This window comes from Aspergillus nomiae (assembly GCF_001204775.2).
Source record: "Aspergillus nomiae NRRL 13137 chromosome Unknown contig00459, whole genome shotgun sequence".
Classification (NCBI taxonomy): domain Eukaryota; kingdom Fungi; phylum Ascomycota; class Eurotiomycetes; order Eurotiales; family Aspergillaceae; genus Aspergillus; species Aspergillus nomiae.
The window spans coordinates 1-24,894 of NW_015378514.1; the positions used below are offsets into that span (position 1 = coordinate 1).

The 24,894-nt window shown below is 49.0% G+C and overlaps 6 protein-coding genes across 6 annotated transcripts; 2 read left to right on the forward strand and 4 right to left on the reverse strand.

The window, feature by feature from the left end:
• Positions 1 to 2,641: 2,641 nt before the first annotated feature.
• Positions 2,642 to 4,161, forward strand: ANOM_011198 (oleate delta-12 desaturase odeA; the record flags this gene model as incomplete). The annotated part of the gene is made up of 2 exons (XM_015556454.1): positions 2,642 to 3,694; positions 3,755 to 4,161. The coding sequence occupies exons 1-2, from the start codon at positions 2,701 to 2,703 to the stop codon at positions 4,159 to 4,161; spliced, it is 1,401 nt and encodes a 466-aa protein (XP_015402279.1). The 5' UTR covers positions 2,642 to 2,700.
• Positions 4,162 to 4,943: 782 nt separating this feature from the next.
• On the reverse strand, positions 4,944 to 6,712 carry ANOM_011199 (putative DNA repair protein (Rad57); the record flags this gene model as incomplete). The annotated part of the gene is made up of 3 exons (XM_015556455.1): positions 4,944 to 5,320; positions 5,380 to 6,251; positions 6,318 to 6,712. The coding sequence occupies 3 exons, from the start codon at positions 6,710 to 6,712 to the stop codon at positions 4,944 to 4,946; spliced, it is 1,644 nt and encodes a 547-aa protein (XP_015402278.1).
• Positions 6,713 to 7,349: 637 nt separating this feature from the next.
• On the reverse strand, positions 7,350 to 8,339 carry ANOM_011200 (alpha/beta hydrolase; the record flags this gene model as incomplete). The annotated part of the gene is made up of 2 exons (XM_015556456.1): positions 7,350 to 7,705; positions 7,766 to 8,339. 2 exons carry the CDS (start codon positions 8,337 to 8,339, stop codon positions 7,350 to 7,352), a joined length of 930 nt encoding a protein of 309 aa, XP_015402277.1.
• Positions 8,340 to 10,446: 2,107 nt separating this feature from the next.
• ANOM_011201 (uncharacterized protein) lies at positions 10,447 to 11,354 on the reverse strand (the record flags this gene model as incomplete). Its single annotated transcript, XM_015556457.1, has 4 exons — positions 10,447 to 10,540; positions 10,604 to 10,681; positions 10,739 to 11,047; positions 11,116 to 11,354. 4 exons carry the CDS (start codon positions 11,352 to 11,354, stop codon positions 10,447 to 10,449), a joined length of 720 nt encoding a protein of 239 aa, XP_015402276.1.
• Positions 11,355 to 12,278: 924 nt separating this feature from the next.
• Positions 12,279 to 15,746, reverse strand: ANOM_011202 (phosphoribosyl transferase domain protein; the record flags this gene model as incomplete). The annotated part of the gene is made up of 1 exon (XM_015556458.1): positions 12,279 to 15,746. One exon carries the CDS (start codon positions 15,744 to 15,746, stop codon positions 12,279 to 12,281), a length of 3,468 nt encoding a protein of 1,155 aa, XP_015402275.1.
• Positions 15,747 to 16,658: 912 nt separating this feature from the next.
• ANOM_011203 (GTP cyclohydrolase I) lies at positions 16,659 to 17,525 on the forward strand (the record flags this gene model as incomplete). The annotated part of the gene is made up of 3 exons (XM_015556459.1): positions 16,659 to 16,803; positions 16,871 to 17,151; positions 17,217 to 17,525. 3 exons carry the CDS (start codon positions 16,659 to 16,661, stop codon positions 17,523 to 17,525), a joined length of 735 nt encoding a protein of 244 aa, XP_015402274.1.
• Positions 17,526 to 24,894: the final 7,369 nt, after the last annotated feature.

Below are 24,894 nucleotides of genomic sequence, written 5' to 3' on the forward strand. Positions count from 1 at the left end.
AAAAAGAAAAGACAAAAGAAAGGCAAATTCAAAATACCGCAGTGGCTCATCCAGTGGCCAGCGACTTCAAATTTCCCTCCGCTGACTTCTCAAGACGTTCTAGCGCGGACCGACAATCCTTTCAGAGCCCCACCCGATCCAACCTCAACAAAAATTGGCGTCTACCCCAACAGAACAGTCATGATCCTTACGGTTTACTAGCCACATTCATTTTCTACTCGGTTCCTTTTTTTTGTGTTCTTTTGAGTTGTTTTTTTTTCTTGTTTTGTTTGGTTTTATGTTTTTTGTAGGGCATTTTATTTTTACACTCGTTGTTTCTTTGTTGCTAATTTATCTATCTATTTGTTTAGCTGTTTATTAAGGGATTCGTACCTCGAGGATGGTGCCCAAAAAAGACATGAATAAATTAACTCCTTTATCTGAAAGTAAAAGACACGAGGGGTCAGAATCACATGTAGACGAGAAAACAAAGTTGTCCTTCGTAAAAGTAAGGAACAAGTTTGTTGTCAACTACTACCTACCTGGTACGGACTAGTCCAATCACCAGGATCACATCGATTCTGCCAATCAGGGATCATCTATCTACAGTTGATCAGTGTCATTGTCACTCAGAGAGCTTATTTTGATTGTTTTGGTGCTTTTGTTTGATATTGTCTTTGGTTTTTGGGTTTTGTGTTGGATGGTGGATGGCATATGTATGTATGGATGTGTGTATATATGTGTACTTTGTGTGATGTACGATGCTGGGTGCTTTGTACCTAGGTATCATGAGGGGTAGGGCTTCGTGGTTCTACAGGTACGGTAGATGTATGTATGTTGGTGAGTGTATAGTTCCACGTTCAAGGATATAATGATATGGACTTTCATCTAGTCCAGGATGAAACATGAAACATAGTTGACATACACTTCCCTCGCATTGACTTCGGGGAGAGTTTGAGGATTCTCGATTTGGCTTTTATCTCGCGGGATTGAGTTCATCACATGGCGGCTTACTTGCTCGCCAATGGAGGAGGTTATGCTTTACGTTTGAGATCCATGTAGTCATGATGGCAACTGTCGCCTCTATGCTCTTCGACATGAATCCCATCCCAATGGACTGGAACATGTGAGGCGAGTCATGATGGAATAAGGTAGGTAATGAGATCCATTTGGACCTCCACACCTGTCGACAACCTAAGATCCGAGTCATCTCCGACCTCCACCGGCCATGAACGGCGGTACCAATCAGCGAGGGGGCAATTGCCCATTGCACATGATACCTCGGGCTGACAGCGTCTCGACTTGCCTGCCTTAGTAACTCTAAAAGGTTAATTTGACAAGGAACGAACACCAGCGAGACAAGTGGACTGATGATCGGACGAGGATTGTTGAGAAGCCAAGAGCGATTGCAGTCGGAGTGGATCCGATGGCATGCAGGCAGGAGAAGGCGGTAAGCGCTCCCCAGCTTCTTTGGTGTCCCTGGCAATCGCCACGTAATGGGAATACTCCCCGCTGTGTATTTTTCAATCCGCAAAGGATAACGCCACATACTCCCGAATTTATGATATCGATCACGATAAGCAAATAATGGTCTATTCTAGGGGTGGCTTTCTCATGACCAGTGCTCGATGGACGATTGCAGATGCTCGAGTCGTTGTCAAACTGGGCCAGTTGGCTAGTAGAAATGATGAGAGATACTCTCAGCTAGCCCTGCCGAGCAAACATTTGGGCGATGTAGGCGTCCTGAGCGGCCATTCGTCACCGTGGGTGGAAACTCGCGCTCATATGCATGCAGGACGAGAAGTTAGCCGTAGCTGAACCATGCGCCTGATGTGCCTGACCCTCGGCAGCGTGAGTAACAGAGGGGAGGAAGTCAGGAAACAGGCTAATTGCCAGTCGATCGAGTCTTGGTTGTACAGGCGCAGGAGTCTGGAGGCGAATTGAAGACGGGATGCTGGCAGCAAACTTCAGATCAGTATTCCCAAATACCACCACGGGTAACAAAACCCAGGAGTCCTGGCCAATCATGGAACCCCAACGGTACACAAAATTACCCTCTCCTGCACGGCTCCATACAGCGTCGATCTCCCCAAAGGACGAGAATTACCAGATGGAAAGGGACCGCCATCCAGAACAATGTTTGGTTCCTTTCCACTCGGGTGCCTTACCTTATGGTGATTTTTTTTTCTTTCCTATTTTGCCCATTTGGGTTTTTTCCAATCAATCGCCATTGGTCTGTAATTTTTTTTCTTTGCTTGGGGCGGCCTTCCTTTCCTTTCCTTCCCTTCCACGCCTTTTCCCCGGGCCGATGTCCTTCAGCTGATTCTTAACCTTTGAACTGTTTTTTTTTTCTTTCTCTTTTCTTCGTTTTTGTTGCCTCTGTTCAGCTTTCTTCAGCTCGTCTAATATCTTACCCTCCCCTCCTCAATCCCGGCCAGGGCAATTCCGGAGTGGTGCTGAACATCACCCCATACCCACTCGTTCCTATATCAGCTGCCAGGGAGCTCTCATCCTTCAGGATCCTTTGATATCGTGTAAACTCCAACCTCTTGGAGTGAGCCATTGGTATGTCCACAGCATAGCTTTTGCCTGCAGAAGCACATCCCTTCCCTCCATTGGTTGCGACCATGTGCCAATGTACAATGTGCGATGTACTGACAAAGAACCATCAGAGAAAGCAACCCCGGGACCCCTCGTTGGATACTCCAGACGACAACCACAATGTCTTCCACAGCTATCCCTAAGCGCATGGCGCTGAACCGCAACCCGGGCACGGATTCCTCCGTCCCCAGTGTGTCGGTATCTCCGTTTGACAGTCCTCGTCATTCGCCGTCCTCGACTTCCCTTTCGTCGCTCGCGTCCGAGTCCGAGAACAAGGGCAAGATGTTGGACACGTATGGAAATGAGTTCAAGATCCCCGACTACACCATCAAGCAGATCCGTGACGCCATCCCTGCTCACTGCTACGAGCGGAAAGCTCTCACCAGCTTGTACTATGTCTTCCGTGATGTAGCCATGTTGGGATCCATCTTCTATGTCTTCCACAACTATGTCACCCCGGAGACCGTTCCCTCTCTCCCGGCTCGCGTTGCTCTGTGGACCATCTACACCATCGTCCAGGGTTTGATCGCTACTGGTGTCTGGGTTTTGGCCCACGAGTGCGGTCACCAGGCTTTCTCCACCTCCAAGGTTCTCAACGACACTGTTGGCTGGATCTGCCACTCCGCCCTGCTGGTACCCTATTTCTCCTGGAAGATTTCCCACGGCAAGCACCACAAGGCCACTGGTAATATCGCCCGTGACATGGTGTTCGTCCCCAAGACCCGCGATGAGTATGCCTCCCGCGTTGGCAAGACCATTCACGAATTGAACGAATTGATGGAGGAAACTCCCATCGCCACTGTCCTCAACCTCATTCTCCAGCAGCTCTTCGGATGGCCCATGTACCTGATCACCAACGTTACCGGTCACAACAACCACGAGCGCCAGCCCGAGGGTCGTGGAAAGGGAAAGCGCAACGGCTACTTCGGCGGTGTCAACCACTTCAACCCTAGCAGCCCTCTGTACGAGGCCAAGGATGCTAAGCTGATTGTCCTGAGTGACCTGGGTCTCGCCATCACCGGATCCGTCCTCTATTACATTGGCTCCACCTATGGCTGGCTCAACCTCCTGGTGTGGTATGGAATTCCTTACCTCTGGGTGAACCACTGGCTGGGTAAGATTTCTCTCGAAACTTTCATGACCTAGCGAGACAGGTGCTAACAGTTGCCAACAGTCGCCATCACTTACCTCCAGCATACCGACCCCACTCTTCCTCACTACCAGCCCGAGGTGTGGAACTTCGCCCGTGGAGCCGCTGCCACTATTGACCGTGACTTCGGCTTTGTCGGCCGTAACATCCTGCACGGTATCATTGAGACCCACGTCCTTCACCACTACGTCAGCACCATCCCCTTCTACCACGCCGACGAGGCCAGCGAGGCCATCAAGAAGGTCATGGGCTCGCACTACCGCACGGAGGCCCACACTGGCTGGACTGGATTCTTCAAGGCTCTCTGGACCAGCGCCCGTGTTTGTCACTGGGTCGAGCCAACCGAGGGTGTTAAGGGCGAGGGTGAAGGTGTGCTCTTCTACCGTAATACCAACGGCGTCGGAGTTCCTCCGGCCAAGCTTTCCAAATAGATTATGTGTTTGTCGATATAGAACGAGTTTATTTTGAAGTTTCCTGTGTGGTGCTCGCAGGATCGAGTGATCACGATTTGGACACTCGTCACGTCACGTCATAGAGCAGCTGCGAGTTAATCGATCAACTTGAAGGCGTATATGGGGCATGAGATCTGGGGGAAACACATGGTTGAGCTTTTGCTTTAATTGCGATTAATCTGGGGCGTCTGTTTTTTGGGTGTATGTTCGACCTAGACCATCTCTGTTATCCTTCACGACAAATACTTTTGTCATTCTTCCAGCGAAAGAGCCTTTGGTTTCTCATCCAAGACCTCCGTCGAACAAAAAGTTCACCTCCATCGTCACTGTTTAGACACGAACAACTCGTTACAAGCTGCTGGGTCAATTTCTGCCCATAGACTTAGATATCTAGACCGTTTATCGAATATATGTGAAGTGAATCTCTGGATATGGATCCGGATAGTGTGCAACGTAGTCAGGATGTCGAAGAATGAGAATATGAGTGAGAGAGGAAGAGCAACAGTTTAAGATTTCTGGAACTGCGGGGAATTTTAGCTTCCGCGACCCGCCGAAGAAGGCACTAAAAACGAGCCCCATAGCCAACTTTCTGCAGAGACCTAGGCAGAAACATACTAAAGGCTTGAGCTTTATATGTACTGTACTGTATTCCGTTCCTTTACTCCACTCCGTACCTTAAATTTACATCTTACGGGGTGTAAGAGCAAGGGGAAGGGTGGCATAATGAGGGTATATAGGAGAAAGGAGAAGGAAGCCTAACTCTATTCACAGCTCTTTAATCCACCTTTCCAGATCGTAAAGCTGACTTCGTCTTGGGTTTCGTTTTGCTCGTTCACCAACCCTCCGGTCCAGGGCGCAAAGACGAGTTTCATAGTACGCCGGACAGGACGCTCGGGCGGCTGAGGTGAGGGTGGTGGTAGCTGCGAGCTACTCGGTTTGTCCTCAGAGACTGGAGCAGGGGCAGGAACAGAAGCAGTTTCGGGACTATCTTCGGCTTCTGTGCCTTTCTCCTCGGCGACAGTCTCTGCTGGGGGATCTGATTGGGGCTTTTCTCGCTCACCGGGGAAATCAGGCGCCTCCGGTTCCGGGTGTACTTTGGCTGTTGGTGGGACAGGGGTACTCTCTGGAAGAAGAGGATCTATGGCCGTTTGTCGCTCTTTCTTTAGGGCTATTCGACACGCGATCTGCGTCGACCACACGAGGCCGAGGCTGGTGTCTTCTGCGACGGTCTCTGGAAACCTGGGAATGAACTAGGGGGGAATGGCTGCGGCGAGTCGCCCCATCCGGTAAAGAACCGCTGCTGATGCAGCAGGCTGAGGATCTCACTGCGCACCGGGTTTCCCACCAGGTATGAGCCGTCGAAAGGTTGCTGTTGCGGGTCTTCTTCGGCGGCATACGGTGAAGACGGGAAGGGAGAGGGAGAAGATGGTGGCATAGCATTATGTTGGGATAGTTCGACGTTGCCGGACTCGGTTGCCCGGACTCTTGGTAAGGGGGACGCGTTGCCTGGCTCGCGAGCGGATTGAGGTTGTTGTGGTTGAGTAGAAGGGGATCCGTTTCCTGGTACACCACCTCCTATCCTTGGGAATCCTGAAGCACCGTCCATGGCATCGAATCGATCAGAGACTTGGTTCGCGACCACAATTGCGATGTCCTCCTGTACCGCCAGATTGCGTAGCATTTGTCCCAGCTTGGTGAGTTCCCCCGATCGAGTCGAGAGGCCTAGCATATTGTGTGCGGTATGCTCTGCTCTGTAGTTGGAGGTGATAGAATCGATGACAACGAGTCCGATGTTGTAGCGTTGAATCGCGACGGGGAGTTGATAGTTGAGTATGTGGTCTTGTGACTCGAGGTCCATGGCATTGATGGATAGGATATTCTCCAGCGTCGGGGCACGATCGCGAGGCAGGGTCGAGAGGTACGGGTGGGAAGAAACGAGCTGGGAGAGCCGTGGCGTCGACAAAGGGGCCTCTGTAGAGATGTAGACGGCGTTCTTCCCCAGGCCCCGAGGTGAAGGAAGCTGGACGGCCAGCAACAGAGTGAGGAGAAATTGTGTCTTACCACTCCCACTGACGATGCGAGACTGGTCAGCCCAATTCCCAGAAGCTACCGTTCATGTAGATGCACGCACGTACCTCTCGCCGGTCACCTCCGTCACATAGCTAGTTGGTACCCCGCCGCCCAACAGGTCATCTAATGCGGTGTCGAGAGTGCTGATCGCGCTCCATTGCGACAGGTCTAGCTTTGTCGTGGATCCCAGGGTAATCGGCAGGTCATCATTGATACTGGAGCTCGGCTCGGCAGACGCGGGCTGATCGATATCTTCAAATCCGATATCATGATGGAGCGCCTTGATGACACTGGCGCACAACCGACGAACATCGGCTGGAGGCACGTGGGCGCGTTTCGCGATCTCAAGCGTATCGAGAGTGATGAGATCAACCGTGGTTATCTTGCTTCTCTCCAAAGGCGGAAGTATATGCGCATACGGTTTTGTATGGAAGTCCGGGAGGACTGATAAAAGATCCATATGCGTGGAGGTCAAGTCGATAACTCAAGATTGTCATCCCAAGTGGAAAGACGTGGGAAGACGTGTGCGGGAGCCGACTGGCCAATCAGGGGAGGCCATTATAGATCATTAGTGACCACCAGAATATTATACAAATTATACAAATTCAATCCAATACACCCATTTATCTGGATGTTGTACATTTCTTCATCGGTTCGGGATTTGGATAACTGAGAGAGGTATAGCAATAGATTCATCTACAGTTCACCACCTCTTCAGTACTTGCGTCTCCGCCGTACATTAGCCCTACGAGCCTCTCTTCCATCTGCTCTAATGAAGCAATGAAAAGCTAAAGAATAAAATACAAAATGTACCAGATTATAAGAAAACTAGGTCCTTGGATACAGATATTATAATAAACTGATACCTTCTTATAGGCCTTCCTCTGGAGGCCTATATCAATCCCCTGCCTCAGGCATCATGTCAAGACCAACACAATCACCAGGAACTCCAAGTTCCTATGCATTGTGGATCAGATTACTGGAAATGAAAATGGTGTTATATCAGTCGCGGTAGTCCGCATGAATTTTTTGAATCGGCTATATCATTTTCCTCGTACGCCCACAAAATATTCCATTCCTAGGTATGGTTTGTTCGGCTATGCCTCTCCCTGACCCTTAATTGGCAAACAGTCTTGGAGAAACTGCTTATAGTCTTGCATAGCTTGCTCGAATGGTTGACCATAGTAGATTTCAAAATGACCTACGTCATACCACTTGATCACTCCTTTGGGTGCTGTTTTCGCATATGCCAAGGTGGTGCCTGCAGGTGCAACTGAGTCTGGACCACATATACCAAAAAATATTGGACATTCAACCTTAGATGCATAAGATCCAGGTCTCAAGAGAGAAATCTTTAAAGCCAGACGAGCAGGGACTCTCTCCTGAAATGGATGACCTTCAGGGATAAGTTTTGGAAAGGTACTGAGCACGTCTGCAGCATTCATCAGAGCCGCTATAGTAGGTTTTAGCTTCTTTGGTTTCAGTTGTCCGAGGATAAACAGTCTTCACTTACCCTCACCTGGCTTTCCGATCAGTGGTACAGTTATTGGCTTTTCATCCGAGCCAAAAAGAACGTCCAACAGGCCAAGCCCTACCAGCCTCGGAGCGGCTGCAATCCCTGTACAAAGAGTACTCTGCCAGCCAGAAGTAAAGGGGCATTGGGAGATGACTGCTTTGAGTTTTTTATCAGTAGCGGCCAGCTGGATGACATGCCCCCCACTGAAAGATGTTCCAAAAAGGCCGACTTGATTCGGATCGACATTCTCCAGTTGACGCGTATACTTGATGGCAGATTTCCAGTCTTCTTGCTGCTGATGCCAGTCAATCAGACCTCTTGGTAGACCCTCCGATCCACCAGAGCAACGATAGTCGAAGACGACACATGTGTATCCCATCTGATTGAACCTGTCGGCATATACGTCGAGCTTAAGTTCTTTCGTTCCACCCAGGCCGTGGGATAAGACGATGGCTGGCCCGGGGTTCGATGCGGTGAACGTCTGAGACGAGTAAAGCCATCCACACATAAGGTCCTCTGAGGATGAAGCAATTTTGATATCCACACGGCGTTCAATCCCTGCGGTGGCCATATTGAGGGTTGGTGTATTTTCGCCGTCCCCTTTCTCTTGTGTTTAGAAGGGAGGCGGCGGCTTTTACATTGTCTGTCCAGTAGCTTATGAACCTTGAGTGCTCGCTCGGTTGATCACCAAATCATCACCTCGGCTCCAGCAGGGAAAATGATACATTGGATTGTCTCCAGAACTCTTGGGGACAACTTAGAGGTGATTTAAGTTTCTAACCGTTCACCAGCTGTGGCGGAGTGGATCTTGCGAATCGTGTGGGGCGAGGATCTCGCAAGCATTTCCCACTTGATATACTTGATCAACCTTGCGGCGTAATATCCGTCCGACTTGCGAGTCGGGCAGATTGTTGCTGTGGAGGGCTCCCGATTTTGAGATTAAGGTTACTGTTCCCAGACGATATACTCCATATCTTTGCCCCCTACTGTTAGGACTTGCCCGAACCACATCAGGAAGACCAGCCGAGGTACTGACTGTGGCATTTTTAGCTCAAGTCCTTTTCACAGATAGGGAGTCAACACAAGGCACGTCAATCAGCTTGTTTCCTGTCTAAATATTTTAAAATGACTACCTAATACAGAAATATATTTGCAAAAAGGTACAAATGCGTCAGTGGTCAATTTGAGGCACTCCCGACTGGCCGTTCCGTCACTATGCTTTCTTGGTGTCAATTTGGGAAACTTTGATCAAGGATATCGTTTGACGAAATACACAAGCTCCAGGGATGTAGCAAACCAGGGCTCTACCAGAGCAGATCCTAGCTATTCTGGTCTTAGTGGTTCTTAGTTATTTTACTCCTCGGTATTCAGAAACGGGTCATTAGGTTAGTATAGAAGGCTTCTTCCGCTGTATAGGGTCAATATTAGGGGGTGATAGTTCTCAGTATTTTTTATTACTCTGCTCTACTACCTCGCTATCTACGTATATACGTATGCCAGAGAATGACTTTGAACTATCTGAAGTATATATGGTAATTTCTTCCTATATCTGAGGGAGTGACTGTTGCTCCCTGGCGGTTCCTCAGGGAGTCGTTGAATGGCATTACTATATCAGGTATAAGGTCTCTGTTCCTGATACACATTCTTCACAACCGTACCTCAGATACTACTAGCATTCCACACACGAGGTCAAAGCTATCCTCAAACATGCGAGATTCGATGTCTCTTCTAAATCCTCCAGTTGCAGTTCACTACCCAAGTAGGAACTATTCCGACAAAGTTTATTATTCCATGAGCAGCCTCTAAATGGGATGATAAGATGAGTGGCCCTCGCCTCAGAACGTGTCAAGGTCTGATGCAGTCCAAGAAGCCGGTACCGGCCAAGGGCATGTCAAGAAATAAGCTTCTGCATTAGTATGGTTAGTTCTTTTCTCAGTGTCCGATGCCTACGGGCCTCTCAAAGTGGCATGCAGTCAAGGTACTATGAGCGGATAAAATAGTCTTCGTTAGCATAGCTGAGAAGCATATATTCAGTTGGACTCTGGAAAGTCATTGTATTAACAACACGAGAAGTTGAAGTCTCGAGTCGATCATCCGTCAGAGTCTGCCAAGGACAAGCTACTTGACACGATTAACGAAGGAAGGTCGTCGAATGACTTGGGTAGATCGAAGATAATGCATTCATGTCGTGAAACTGAAGCGCGGGTATATGAATCAGAAGGAAGGATAGAAAATACTTGTATATATTGTATATCACATGGCGAGTCGGACAAGATCAATGAACAAATATGGGGGGTTAACATGCTAGCGTGGGAGGTTTCAAGCTTAGGGGTAAAGAAGAGTCTAGTACGGCAGGAGAGAAGTAGTATCCTTGCTCTTTTCGAAGTTCATACTTTCTTTTATTCAGGTCGTAGCAGACGGTGAACCCTAATGATGCGTGGTCTTCTCAATCAGTTTAGCCAAGCAGCATCTTCGCCCTTGTGGGTCACAAACCTTTCGAGCGCTCATCTCTACAAGTAGTATAACTCTCGATAGTTGTCTAAAAGTTAGATGCATTGTTTGAGTAACAGTACTATATGATCCTCTAAAATCTCATGCATCACTGGAGCAAGGATGGACATAAGAGAGCCTAGGCCCTAGCCAAGCTATTAAAGCGCCTACCAGGCTTTATTCCGGCGTCAGTCCCATTTCAGGAGATATTGCTTGTACTTCCTATCGTGCCAGGAATCCTTGGGAGTAGTCTCCAACGCATCTTCCCAATCAACAATGTAGCTAATGAATAGACACCATAAGCAAGCTGCACGAACTACATAATGGAGAAGACTGTCTACTTACCACTTCCCGGCTCTATTATCCCAAATGAGGTTTCGTTCTCCCTCGTCCAAATGTACTCTGCCACAAGCCATACACTCACTGCAAAAATGTATAAGATACCACTGTACAAGCAAGTAGAACCACCAAAAAACTCACATATATGCCTCCTTGAATGCTTTTAAAAGCCGATCCCTCTCCTCTTGATCCATTGGGTGCCAATAAGCGGGCGGTCTGACCCCTGGCACCCGCTCCATTAGGATATATTCGATATATCCCCCGGGGACCCAGTCGGTATTGCTTTGGGTTTCGCGCGTCCACCCGAGCAAAGCTGGGCTTGATGAACAGCCTGCTTGCGTTAGACATCGTAGAGCATCAATTTCAAACAGAGTCTTTTCGCCCATATCGTGTCTAGCTTGTTTTGCTCTCTCTTCAGAGGAGCTAGAATATGTCCCCATGAATGGGATTCTATGTCAAGTGTTAGGCGCGGTATACCAAGTAAAACACATGTGCATAGAGATACGAAAAGAACCTACTGGAACCGAACTTTAACTACGGCCTCTTTACCGTCGGCATTGGTGCAAAGGAAAACACCACGTCCTTCAGCCCTGAAGTCCAACCGCTGCCCTTCCCATTCCGTGTGCACGATCTCGCGTTCATGGATTTTTCGAACAATCCTCCATTTTGATGGAATGGGTTCACCAAACGCTATCTCGCGTCCTATCCATTTGTCGTCATCGAGCCATGGAATGCCTGAAGGAGGTGGTCCTACCATAATGACAGGATAGTCATAAAAAGAAAGGATAATAAAAGTGAGCACTGCCCTACGCAGGGTACCAGAGGCTAATCATCTTTGGCGCTCACTGTGTTGAGAGCTGCGGAGCCTGGATCCACTGTTTGATATAGCCAGGAACGGGTGCCTTGTTAGCGCGTTTGGCGCCTGCGCACAGATGGCACCAAGACCCGAGTTCCAGTTCTTAAGCTATTTTTATCTTACACTCACTTTTACATCATTGATGATTCTTTTCTGGGTTGTATAGGCAAGGGGATTGGCTGAGATTTAGATTAACCTTATATTCACAAGTAACCTCCTTTGAAGCAGCATACTCACTAATATCGACCTCATTTAGACTCGACCGGACGACCACGCCTGAAGTTACAGCACCCTACTCAGTTCTGTTGTACGTGTGCAAATTATTTCCTGGCAATCACGACGAACTGACCATATTTCTGATGTAGTGAATGATCATACCTGGCCCGGTTCCCAGTCAGTCAGTGGTACTTGAAAAGAAGATGAGTGTGGCTAGAAGTCCGAGTTCCTGGTAGTGATGGCAGAGGAGCCTTCAATGGGTACGTTATTGCTTATTCTTCTCTTTAGGTAAGTCCGTGAGGATTTACAGTCACCATCGTTGGTATCCACCCTCCTGGAACAATGTCTGTAACTTTTATGTCAGAAGACTGTTCATGTAATTCTCTAAGACCTGTCTGATCTATTAAAGTCTTATGTCTGTAGCCCGAAGAGGAGGTAAAAGAAAAGCGAAAGGGGAAAATATTCGAGATGTCAAGATGAAACAAACCACCAGACTCCCAACACATCTGTTATCATACCCCGGATTCATTTACAGGACATATCAAACCTAAGAGAAGAACGACGGAGAATATCTTAGAATTTAACCTTCCCTCCCTTTCCTACGCACCATCAAAGACCAAAAGACTTTGAATCTTGACTCCCCCAAAGCCACGCCGTCGCAAAAAAGTCCCGGCCACGGTGAACAGGGAACTCGGCCACGACCATGACGCTAATATCTTGCGCACCGATGCCAGCTTTATCTAAGAGCTGCAGTACCGCACACAGTGTGTTCCCCGTGGCGAGCACATCGTCCACCACCACCACTGACGCGCCTCTGGGGATCAAATTCCGGGCCATCTCGATGCTCTTCTCTTTCAAACCGTTGGATGCTGAAGACGATACATTCGATGGAGACTTGACGACTGAAAGGGTGGGTGGGGGAAGCTTACCGGCTTCGCGAATCAACGCCAAGGGTATATCAACCCGTGAGGCTAGCGCCGATGCATAGACGAAGCCGCCGACCTCGCAACACGCTATTACATCGACTTTGCCCCAGTCACCGGTAAAGTGAGACTGCAGCAGAGATGTGCACAGAGTCAATCCACCTGGCTGCTGGGAAATGTCGAGCACATGGCGGAACTCGATGCCCGGGCGTGGAAAGTCGGGTACCTGGCGCACCACGTTGGCCAGTCGTTGCAGGTCTTGGTGGCAGAAGGGAAGCAGATAGTGTTCGGCAAACCTTTTGGCCGCCTTTACTCCGGTCGTATCATTGTGGAAGATAAGACAGGGGCGGTACTCCACGGCCTTTTGATTCAACCTGCCATTGTCGTTGTCCTTGTTGTTACCATCGTCATCGCCGCCGTGGCACCCTCCGCGAGCCCGCCGCGTCTCTTCGGTAACTTGAACGCGAACTTCGAGCAGTCTGACGTCTGGCACCAAATGCGAAAAGGCTGCTACCGGCGCCTCATCTCGCATCCCGGTGATTAGCAGCACGTCCACATCTGAAGCGCCGTCCACCACACTCAGGAAATGCTCCTCTGGCAGCCGAGGTCGATGGCGCACCTGTTCCTGGAAAAATGCCGTCAATGCTGGCCGGTGCTGCTCCTTGTAGGTACGGTCCGAGAGCAGACGGCTCAAGTCGGCACCAGTGGCCGTCGCATATTCTCGTTTAGTCGCATCGCTAATGCTGACTACACGCGCCGTGAGGGATTTATGGGTGTAAGAGAGGAACGTGGAGACCCAGATATCGGCACAATAGTCCTTGCCGGCGCAGCTGTCACCCGTGACAAGAATGATGAGCCTCTGCTCCACCGGCGTTTTCGGGAGTGGACAGGCGTAAGCCAGTACGTTATGCGGGTCCGAACAGTGCTTGAGACGGGCCAGGCGCGGCCGGTTCGGCCCAAAAGCCTTTTCCGCCAGGATGGCGTCTCTGGGATCCGGCCCAAGGTCTGCGCTGTAAACTCCGCTGCTAAAGGGCAACAAGTCCCTGGCAACGTTGTATACCCACCGCTCGGCAGCTTGGGCGATCTCGGTGCCGTCTTGCTCGCGCAGCCAGACACCAGTTATCACGCAGGCGAAATCCCAGTCTCGACAACCGAAAGCAGTGGCATCAGCCGCCACATCACTGACCGCTCCACCACCGTGAAGCAGATGGACATAGCAGAATGGCGAAGGACGAGTCTTAACGGCCGTCGCTAAAGTGTTGGCGACATCCACTGCTCCGATACCTTTTAAGAATAAACATCGCTTGAACGCAGAGGTCTTGCAGCCGCCGTGTCCGCCGTGCATCTGGGACATGTACATCTCGGCCTCGAACAAACCGACGCCGTCCACAATATCGAAATTGCCTTCGATCCCGAAGATTGTGCCTGCGTCCACAGGTGCGAGCGTGGACGTGGATGTTTCAGATATAAGCCTAGTCGTGGAAGATTCGAACATGGTCACGCCAAGATGCAGCTGATCATATTCCCAGTACAGATACGCATCTGCAGAACAGTTGCGTGGGAGCTTGCTGGCGATGAGATCATCAAAATCGCTCAGTCTGCGCCGCGCCTCGAGGTCGTCACGCAACGGGATAACCCAGCTTCGAACGAAGTGGACCGGAGCCACATATGCCTTGAAGGTAACACTGACTATGATGCCAAAGTTGGTCCCAGCGCCTTTGATTGCCCATAATAGATCAAGGTCGTTTTTTGGGCGCACGGCACCGGCTGGGCGGTGTTTGCTTGGTACACGGCCAATGCAGAGAACCTCGCTTGAGTCGACACTGACCACCACGGCACCGATGATGGCGTCGCACGCGAGCCCATATAACCTAGCCAGGTGCCCAATACCGCCCTGTAGCCATAGTCCCGCACCTACGCTTGGGCGGGCCCCCAGGGGTACGGTTAGGCCAGCCGCCATGGTTTTGCGGACGATATCCCCCGTTTTGCAGCCGGCCTCAACGATAACCAAGGAATCGGATTCAGAACTGGATTCTCCATCTTTCCCAGCCGAGAGAATGTGTATTTGGTCAAAAGCGCTCATATCGACCGAGACGACGTTGGGCCATAGGCAGTGGCCGCTGTGACCCCCGCCAACGACAGTCAGACTGACATTGTGCTTCAGAGCCCATTGAACGCACTGCTGAACATGCCATACCTCTGTGGGCCTAACAATTGAAGCGGAACCGTGGAGGCAAGCCTCTCGGTTCTTAACAATCTTATCCTTCACCAACGGTACCCGTGCCGTTAACTCCGGCAACGAGGTCGCATGTTTGGTAAAGGCCGCCATGACGTTGGGAGAGTTAAATAGGAGATGGTGTGGGTAAGCCTCTTCATGATAGCCCAAGGCGCGGCACACCTTTCGCCACTCGACTCGGATAGCCTTGTTCGCCTCTGTATCCTGCATGACAAACCCCGCGACGAAGGAAGCGAAGTTGTCCAGCACTTCGTCGTCATCTCTCACGCGAACAATCCCGGCAGGGAAGCAAGCTGTTCGATGGCACACTAATCTGTTGAGACGCAGGGTCCCTTCGCGATGAAAAACTACCACCATCCCGCCTTGGGGCGCCTCAACAAGCATGTCCAGTGCCTGTTCAATGAACTTGTCTCTGGGCTTCATGCCGTACAGACTATGACAGAATAAGATAAGATCAAACTTTTCACCACTAGTACTCGTACTGATACTGCCACCGCGTCCTATGTCGCTGTTCAGGACGAATGGCATTCGATGGATGTCGGGTGGGCCTGCCAGACAGGGCAGCGGGGACTCTGTCTCCAAAGAAGGACAAAGCCATTCTTGCACCCTTGTAGCAAACAAGTCGTTAGGCTCGAAGGCAGCGTAACTCTTGATTTTCTGTCTTAGACCGCGGGGCAGATATCCAAGCACGCTCTTTGGGCCAGGTCCAATCTCTAGCACCGAAATACGGACCCGCGAGTTAAGGAGCGGGTCTAGCAGCTGGGATAGTTGAGGAATAATGAAGTCTTGATATTCTGATCCCCGGGCCAAGATATCGAAGCCAGCGCTGTACTGTGTGTCGGACAACGACTGTTTCAAGGACGGCGTTGCTGTGGCTTTCTGCTTCAATGCCTCCTTTAGGGAGTTTAGGGTAGCCATGACGGTTCAGTATGAGTATGTGGATGGCGCAACTGATGGTTGATGTGAAGCCCACAGCGATGTCCTTTATGCGACGTGCAATGCCACGTGAGACTCTTGGGGTGGGGTGAAATTCAGGTCGCTGATCCTCGGCAGACGATGGAGGTCCAGCAACAAACGAGCGCAGTGAAGTAGAAGTGATAACTTCCGGTATATGGGTATGGAAGTGAATTGATTCCATAGAGATATAACTCAGCCCCACCGATCGTCCCTCGCGTCCTATGTAAATTGTTCGGTGTGGAGCCTAATATGTGCCCGGTTTTATTATGGATGCATGTCAATATCTTTCGGAGACCCTAGCGGGCGGGTCTATACTTGTTCTGGTACTAAAAACCTCACCAGGGAGTAATTTCTCTTTTGGGAGTGGTAAGCCAACGCATCCTTGGGTCATGAGTTCCGGGTGAGAACTACCATAGCATATCTGTCGGACTCCTCAAAGTACAAAGGTACTGCTGGAGGAGCTGGTTGGTCTTCCAAATATGTTTAGCAGGATTCTTTCCCCACCATGCCCTATGTCATAGGCAGGAACTATGGACATGTGGTAAATATAGCATACAAAGACATAAGAAACAAAGAACTCAGTGAATAAGATGGACATGGTAGCTCAGCAGACATACTCCCCGTTGAGTTCAGAGAAATAAGACCACCGTCTTCCCTCTACTTTCTTCAGTAACTTTATCTTTTCCCATAGTTATCCCTGGATGATGTTACTCAGCTGATCCAATCTGACTTATAAGGACTTTGTAGGTAGAGTTTTTTTCCGTTGGCTTGCTTTGTTCAGTAGATATCGGTGATATCGCTAACCCTACTGGAGTACACTACCTGCCACACACTTCCTGAAGAATTGAATCCAACCCCGTCAGATCACACATTATGACAATCTCAGAATCGGATTTTCACGTTAGCCCTGTTCAGGGCGCCAGGAGAGTTGTGCCATCGGAGCGGCCAGCCGTTGAGAATACCATCACTACCATGAATGGTAATCACCGTGTAAGTACCGACGATGATGGCAAAGCAGGTACGTATATCCTGATTTCACTGTAATTCCAACCACTAAAACGAAGCCATGAATGTTTTTACCCAAGACCACGATGGACACCTAAAGATATCGCGAGAAACTAGAATAGCCACCAGCATACGAAGCATCTTGGAAGACATAGGAGAAGATCCCAACCGAGAGGGCCTTCTCAAGACCCCTGAACGGTATGCTAAGGCTATGCTCTTCTTCACTAAAGGGCATGAGGAAAGTGCATACGATATCGGAAAAGATGCCATCTTCAATATAGACCATAATGAGATGGTCCTGGTCCGCGGTATTGAAGTGTTCAGTATGTGTGAGCATCATCTCATTCCATTTGTAGGCAAGGTATGCACTTCTCCCTGTTTGTCGATATATTTAATGGACCAGTATTATCTGACAAGTCGATATAGGTTCACATTGCATACATCCCCAATGGTCGTGTGTTGGGGCTGTCTAAGTTGGCTCGAATTGCGGAGGTCTACGCGCGCAGACTGCAAGTCCAAGAGCGTCTCACGAAGCAGATCGCTCAGGCCATTGAGGACCTTCTACGGCCCCAGGGGGTCGCTGTTGTGATAGAGTCAGTTCATATGTGTATGGTTATGAGAGGTGTTCAGAAGAGCAGTGCTATGACTACGACCAGTTGCAGGACAGGCATATTCAAGGCAAGCAGGGCAGCGGAAGAGGAGTTTCAGTTCCTCTTGCAGCTGAAGCAGAATTGATAGACCTATCTTCTTATGGAAGACGCTGTCCTTTACGCTTGCTCACCACTTTTAGAGCACCTTGTTAGTTTGATTCATTTCTTTTTCTCAATCTTTTACTGGTTCGAAATTCATCGTAGAATACTGTGCGCACACCCCCAACTCTTGAATCATTTTAAACTGCTTTCAGTGAGAGCCCTAAACTACGCGGAACCAATTTGTATTACTTTTTAATCACCCGCTGCAACTGCTCTAAAGCACTAGTCTCTGACACCTCATCCTTAATCTTCCTGTCAGGCTCCCCTTCTGCTCTTCACGGGGGTAGCCTGGGACGATCATTAGAGGGTGGATATATTAATATCGGAAGAACATAAAATAAACGCCAATACACTTGAATAGTTTGGGTTAAAATCTGAGCTGGCAGTTGCCATCTTGGCCATACTGAACTATGGAGGCGGAAGATAGACGGTCCTGAGGAACATCTCTCGAGCCGCAGCACCGTGTGTCCAAAGGCCTTAGCGCACGCATGTTTTGATATAAATTGACCATTTTTATTTGCTGTTCCTTTGGAGTAGTACTCATGTCGAAGGTAATGTGAATAGTTTAGAGATATTGAGGTGTTAGATATAATGCATCACATCCCTTTCCTTTGCTTATATATTTTCGGCACACAATGGTACTTGATAGCGGAGAAGCACACTATTTAGGACTGGCTTGTATTATTTACAAGAATATTCGCATATAACGTGCTATAACTATGTAATACGCAGACTTTGCAGATTTTTGATTGTTACTTTCAGATATATACTGGATCAAGAGACTGACTCAGTGGTGCTGGGATATATCGACTTTATCTTCAGGACGAAACAAATATATATGTCTAGCAAACTAGTATCGATGACCCAACCCTTTCCAAACATCGTAGAATGAATCAATTCTAAACCGCAAACTATATAAATCCCAGGATTCCAATCCATACAAACCACTTCACCCATAGAAACCCACCACTCTCACTACACTACCAGTACAGTATCACCCCCAAACCTGCACAATGACATATCTCATCTGCACCTCAGACATAAACTACATATTAAACCAACTAACCTACGTCAATCCCCAACCTCCAGTGACCCAATCATACCCCAACTCAAGCACAGAGCAAACAATCAACTAACAGCCACGTGAAAACCAAAAAGAAAAAACCAAACAAACTGCACCACGAGGCGCGCATAAGCGAGGAATTCAGTCTTCAACCTCCCTTCCCGCCGCCCGCATACCTCCAGTCCATGTTTCAGCTGGGGTCGGAACAAGCCGACTGCCCTGCCGTTGCAAAAGGGATAAAAGGTCTGTCTCCCTTGCGTGGGAGATTCCACGAACGAAACGTGCATGATTCTGGGCGTGGATACACAGGAGGCACTAATTTTTAGTTCTTACGTACATTGTATTGCAAACGGCGATGAGTTCGCAGAGGGGAATTTGTTATCCCGGCTCTTCGCGTAGATCGGGGGACTAATTCTTGCTAGTATGATTTTGAGCAGCTAGCCGAGGGACCATTGAGATCACGATCAACATTCCTGCATGGTTGGATCGGGTCTGGCAGGACTTAGGGTAATACGACACAGTAAGACGAATACCATCCTGATATTTACGGTAATTGCTGATTCCCCGCTAGACGAGAGGGGAAGGAATACTGAATACCTGGAATACGAAAGACTTGTGATAGATCACATCTGCCAACTTCGCATAGTAAACTCTCTTGCCGCTATCCGAGTGCAACGGTCGACTAGAACCGGTGAGGACTAGCGAGCGTCACTAAAGAGCTTTTAGCTTCTGATCTATCCTGTGTCATGTAGATAGATGCGTTGGTTGTTCCCGTTGCGTCGAGCTTTTTGTCTTTTGGGTTAAGCTACTGTCATGGTGTCGTGCTAGGATGAGTTAATTAGGGCATATTGTATTGATCAGGATTAGTGAGGCTGCACTGTGCTACGCGAGCTATCGAGTTTTGTAGAATCCGGCTTTCGAGAGACGGTTTGTCTGCCAATTGGGGCATGTCGGTGCTTCCATAATAGTAATAGTGATGGGATTGATGACGAGGACTTTCAGCTTAGCAATTTCTGCGGACGGAGTACTACTGAAGATTCCCTGAAACAGCTTGTCCTCTTAGTAGCACGAAGTAAGGCATAGATAGGTGAACGTAAGGGCGTCATTGTCAGGCCTTCGGGAGAGAGCCGATATGCTATACCAGCGAAATTGGCCTCAACTGGAAGATCCCGCTAGACTCGTGTTGAGGATTTCCGCCCCATTCCTAACAAAAGCTTCAGATAATCTGCAGGCTTTTGGATAATCTAACGTACCGCATATTTCCAGCACTCCTTCCATGCTGCAGCTGAAGCTTGCCGCGTGTCCGAGACATGGCAAAGTATAGTACCGAGGGCGAAGGAATCTTCCTACGGAGATAATTATATGCTTATCGCGATAAGGGGTTGCCTTCTTTTCAGCATCAGATGCCTTCAATGTTGCTGCGAGCAATGTTGCACCCTTACTGGTTGCCCACGGGTCGGATGATAGTTCATCTTATGGTATACCTTCTGGGTAGGTGTTTTCTATCTCGCATGAACGTAGTCTTCGACCGGTGAGGTAGGTCAATTTGATATCTGGGCCCTACACACTGAAGTATATCTGCAGACAGTCCATTGGAAACCAACGATCCAGTCACTAGACAAGTGTCAGTGGTATAGACTCGAGAATGCCAGCTCCGGAAACGCCGATCATCCTGACGACAGGACAGGGAGCGGGAGACGACGACACTCCTGTCTCCTTATTCCTTCCTTGGGCAGTCAACCTATAGTAGGTCTGTGGTCTCTCCTTTTGTAGGCTCTATCTAAAGGCAGTTTTTCAGAGGCGCCAATCACTTCCCGAATTCAGCAATGATGGTCTGGACTTCTTCCATGATTTTGCCGATGGCTCAGGAGGCAGCTTAAACAAGATTACTTGTACAGAGTACAAATCTGAGCTTCTCACTCACATACCTCCTAAGTTAAACTACATGTTCAGCAAATATAGAACATTGAATCGCGACAACGTAGTCGCGCCGCAAATCACAAGGCGCCGAGTCCTGTGTTGGTTGCATTTGCGCCATATTAGAGGGGCGTATGAAGCGCAATGGTTTTTCCTGCGATCTCTGGTGATAATACGGAACCCAGGTAGGAAGTCGATCTTGTAGCACACCACAACCCTTCTCGAGCTACTCGAATCAGTGGATGATGTCATCACCTGACCGGGATTATTCGCTAGACGCGATAGGAAAGAGCTGATCGCAAGTATTGGCATGAGATATTAATATCCCGAAATATTCACTTTGAGAGTTCCATGTATGCAGGCGTAAGGGAGCGTACGTAAGGGGTGGCATCCTCTCGTTGAATATGGTTGTATACCCCGACGGAAACACCCGTTGTGGAGTATCGTCATGAGGCATTCCGCGGAGTATCTTCGCCGAAGGGGGTGTTGATAAGAGGTGATACAACGAGGAGTACCTTTAAAATGAAGGTTAGCTTCGCAAATAGTCTAGTGGCAGTGTGATACAGTGATGGATGGACTATTGATTGGACATGAATCACTAATCCCCTCTCAGTCAACACAGACCAAGGTCAGAGAGTTGGGATTCCATTCGTTCCAGCAATCATAATAATGGTGATATGTGTGGGGTATGTACGGAGTATGCCGTACACAGTACACAGTATCGATGTGTGGACATGATTTCCGAAAAAAACACGATTTGTCAATTCCCAGGAGGCGTCATTGTTGGCGCAGTCAGCAGCCAGGAGAAGAAGATCCCATGCGGGTAGACCCGACAATCTGGTCATGCATGGCGCAGAGTATGCAAGTTTCAAGGCATTCTTCGGCTCTGCGCGACTTCCCCAATACCGAAGGCGGAATGCCACATGACAGCGGTCAGCGGATTGGGAGTCCGTTTAAAGTTACACTTTCTGGACTGTTTCTGGTAAGAAAGTAAATATGGATGGATTTGACATGAAGGAGTAACCAGGTCTCTTTCTTTAATGCTTTTATCATCTATCAAAGACTGTCAAAGAAGCTACCATTGAAAATCTCAGTTCAGAGAATTTAACCTGATTCAGGTTCTCCCTGGGAGAGATCGCCACCATGATTCATAATCATCCGACCACGTCGTCGGGTAATAATACTGAATGTTATGGGTTTTCATTTCGATTAGCATGTCTTATGAAAGCCTGATATGGACATGGATGACACTTCTCTGTTCCCTCTTCAGGACCGTTGTCCGAGAAGACAGGGGTAAGACCATGGTTCTCTCTACAGTGGGGCTTGGCAACCTGGGGGGCATTTTAATCTCGCCTGTGGATTTATTCGGTGCTGTCGTCTCACCTTCTTCTTCAGTCCTAGCCCTCAATCCTCGTCGATTAGGTGACGAACTGGTCCTGGCAAGAGGAGGCTATCGAGTCAGTCGATCCCAAGGTGAGCTTCTTTGCTCTAGAAAATTCGAGGAGATTTCTCGCCCCCAAAAGAGCTCATAGCTGGGGGGAGCTGTCCAAGTTGGTATGTAAAAAAAATAAATAAATAAAGATGGACGGACGGATGATCCGAACAGAACCAAAAATCACGATGGCTGGAATGGGGCATCCCCATTCGGCGCGGACCGCCCGAGTGGGTTTCTTGCAAAAGTTTCCCAGTGTTCAACACTTGGGATTCTCTTGGCTTTTCCCGCCTTACCCGTTTTTACCTTAGAAGCATTTCCGCAGTGGGAATGGCTGGCGTCAAGACCACGTCTTCAAGTGTACGGAGTATTACTATGCAGAGACTCATTGATAACTCCGTAATTGCACCAGGATAGGAATAATTCTTTACTTTATGTGCTTTATTGTGCCAGGCCAAAGTACGATGCGTTGTTGATTCTCTCGCAACGGACCAGTTGATTTCGTTATCCGGACTTCACGCACCGTCATGCGTCGAGGCTGGAGTACAGGCTGGGTCTGGAAGAAGTCCAACTGCCACCGTCATACCGTTTGTGCTCCGTACCGGGGATTGCTTTGGTGTAACCAAATCCCGATCGGGACCGTTTCGGGTAAGGATTGTCTCTGACTCGAACTTTGATTTCGTTCGGTTCAATGATCTATTGATTGACCGCCAGATTGTCCCTTGGACTCGACCTGGTGCTCCTTTGTGATGGAAAGTCTTTATTGCTTCTTTGCGAGATAGATCGGGTCCAGTCCTTTGTTCCAACCCATGAGGATTACCGGATCGGTGTTTCTCTTCACACCAGGGGGATCGATCACTTATCCACTCTACTGCAGCTATGAGCTCCTACTAGTTTACCTGATCGCTTTTACCAGCTTGCAACGAAATTACTCGTAGGTATCCGTAATTCATCGACGATTTCATCAGAGGTATAGGTTTGGAGACGGGAATACCAACGCGATGCGCTGGTATTCCCTCATGTAGCCCGAGTCCAATCGACAACTGTCAGGCCATGCAAGGCAGGCAAAGAGGAAAAAGAGAGACGTCAAATTCGAGGTCAAAGAATGTGGTTCCACGACGGTGGCACACGTTTTGATTCGCAACGGATGAAGCGGGCTCGGCGCAGAAATGTAATCTGCAGGATGGGGGGAACTTGGGAAAAGGAGAAGACAAAGAAGGGGCGAGCTCGGGCCAGCTTACCACACAGGAGTTGGCCTTTAAACTCATCCTCATTCCCAGGCTTCTGGGGCGGGCGGTCGATCCGTTGGACTGGGTACCGTGTAATACTTGCGACCGGGAACATCCATACTCTTACATACATACATAAAACTCCTCCAACGTATGTAAGACGCTCCGCCCACCGGAGAATAAATTATGCCTTACGCTGTACAGCGTCACACAGCGTTAAATAAGGTTGCCTTTTCCTCCCCATTTTCTCGAAGCTGAACCCGACCGGAACGGGTCGATGGGACAATAACCAAGGGTCCATGTATTGAGTACTGTACCTACAGTGTACTGTTATACAACCATTGCTCATAGGAAAATTTCCCTCCCCGGATAATGACTCAGGAGGATCTCGCTCCGGATAGTTACTGACTCTGCAAGATGCAGCTCTCGATCTGTTGTTCTGGTTGCATGACACTATCAGATTTTCAAATCCCGACGAGCCAAAAAAGATCGCTAAATATAGGACGTATCAGCCTCCTCTGGACTGGTGTATGATCAGTCGTCCTTAAACGATCCATGATGGAGGCACTGTCCAGCGTGACAGCGTTCCCTGCTTTCTACAATTGGTTCTTCGAGGGGTATTCACAAACAACTAACTTCAGCCATACAATCCCTCCTGAGATTAGGCTCCCCGCTTGGTCGATGTTCCGGCCATTCAGGGCGATGTGTTCATTGACTGAATGGACGCCAGCGATACCTCTCTAAGACTAGGCTGGGGGAAATTAACTTCCTTTGTGTGTAATTCCTGTACTACTCTTACCCTGGTCTCTGGAATCACGGACCTCGAAGCCCCCGTCGGTTGCTCAGTGGGTCCTTGTTCTCCACCCTTGAACAGCCTGTTCAGGGTTTTTTTTTATTTTTTCTTATTACTGTTTTCCCGGGATGTTCTTTTGAGACGGATTTTCTCACAGCTTATTTGTTATGCAGCCAATGTCTAAACTCCACTGAACCCACGGCCAAGCCGACCGGAGTCGCCATGACCCAGCGACCGTAACCGCCTGCCTTTAACCTGATTTCCCACTGGATCGGCCATTCTTCCTTTTGTCCCCTCCTTCTGTGACACCATCCTCCCCCCCCATTTTAGTGCCATCCGTGCTGACCCAATACCCACCATATCGGCTCAGTCGTGCAGAGTTAGTGCCATCCTACATACCAGTTTTATGAGAAAGCACGGAGTACTGTACATAGTACATACGCCATGTATCTACGGGGTTATCCCGATTTCCCGTCGTCAGAACGGATAAACATCTCCTCTTGATCCTGATGCCCCCAGTCGAGAAGAGAGCGTAAATATAGAACGAACGAGTACTTGAAACGCAGAAATGCGACTCGTAGACCCATGGTACTGGGATATTAAAAATATATGGGGCCGTCAACCCGATCACCATGTTGTTGGAACCGCATGATGGAAACCGTCACCGTCGGTAATCTTACAGTACCACGGCGCTGGAGACCAGACGGTTAGAGTGTTATAGTTAGTTGCGATAGTGTGTGTGTACCTGCCGATTCCCAGGCTGACTGGTCCTTTTGACTTTCCCGTCCTCGCTCGCTCTCTCGCTCGCTCCACCCCTCTCCATTCATTATTCTTCGCCCCCCGTATCACCAACTTGACTTTTGTCACTCCTCTCCCATACCTTCTTTCCTCATCCCAGACGGGTCAATCGCTGGACTG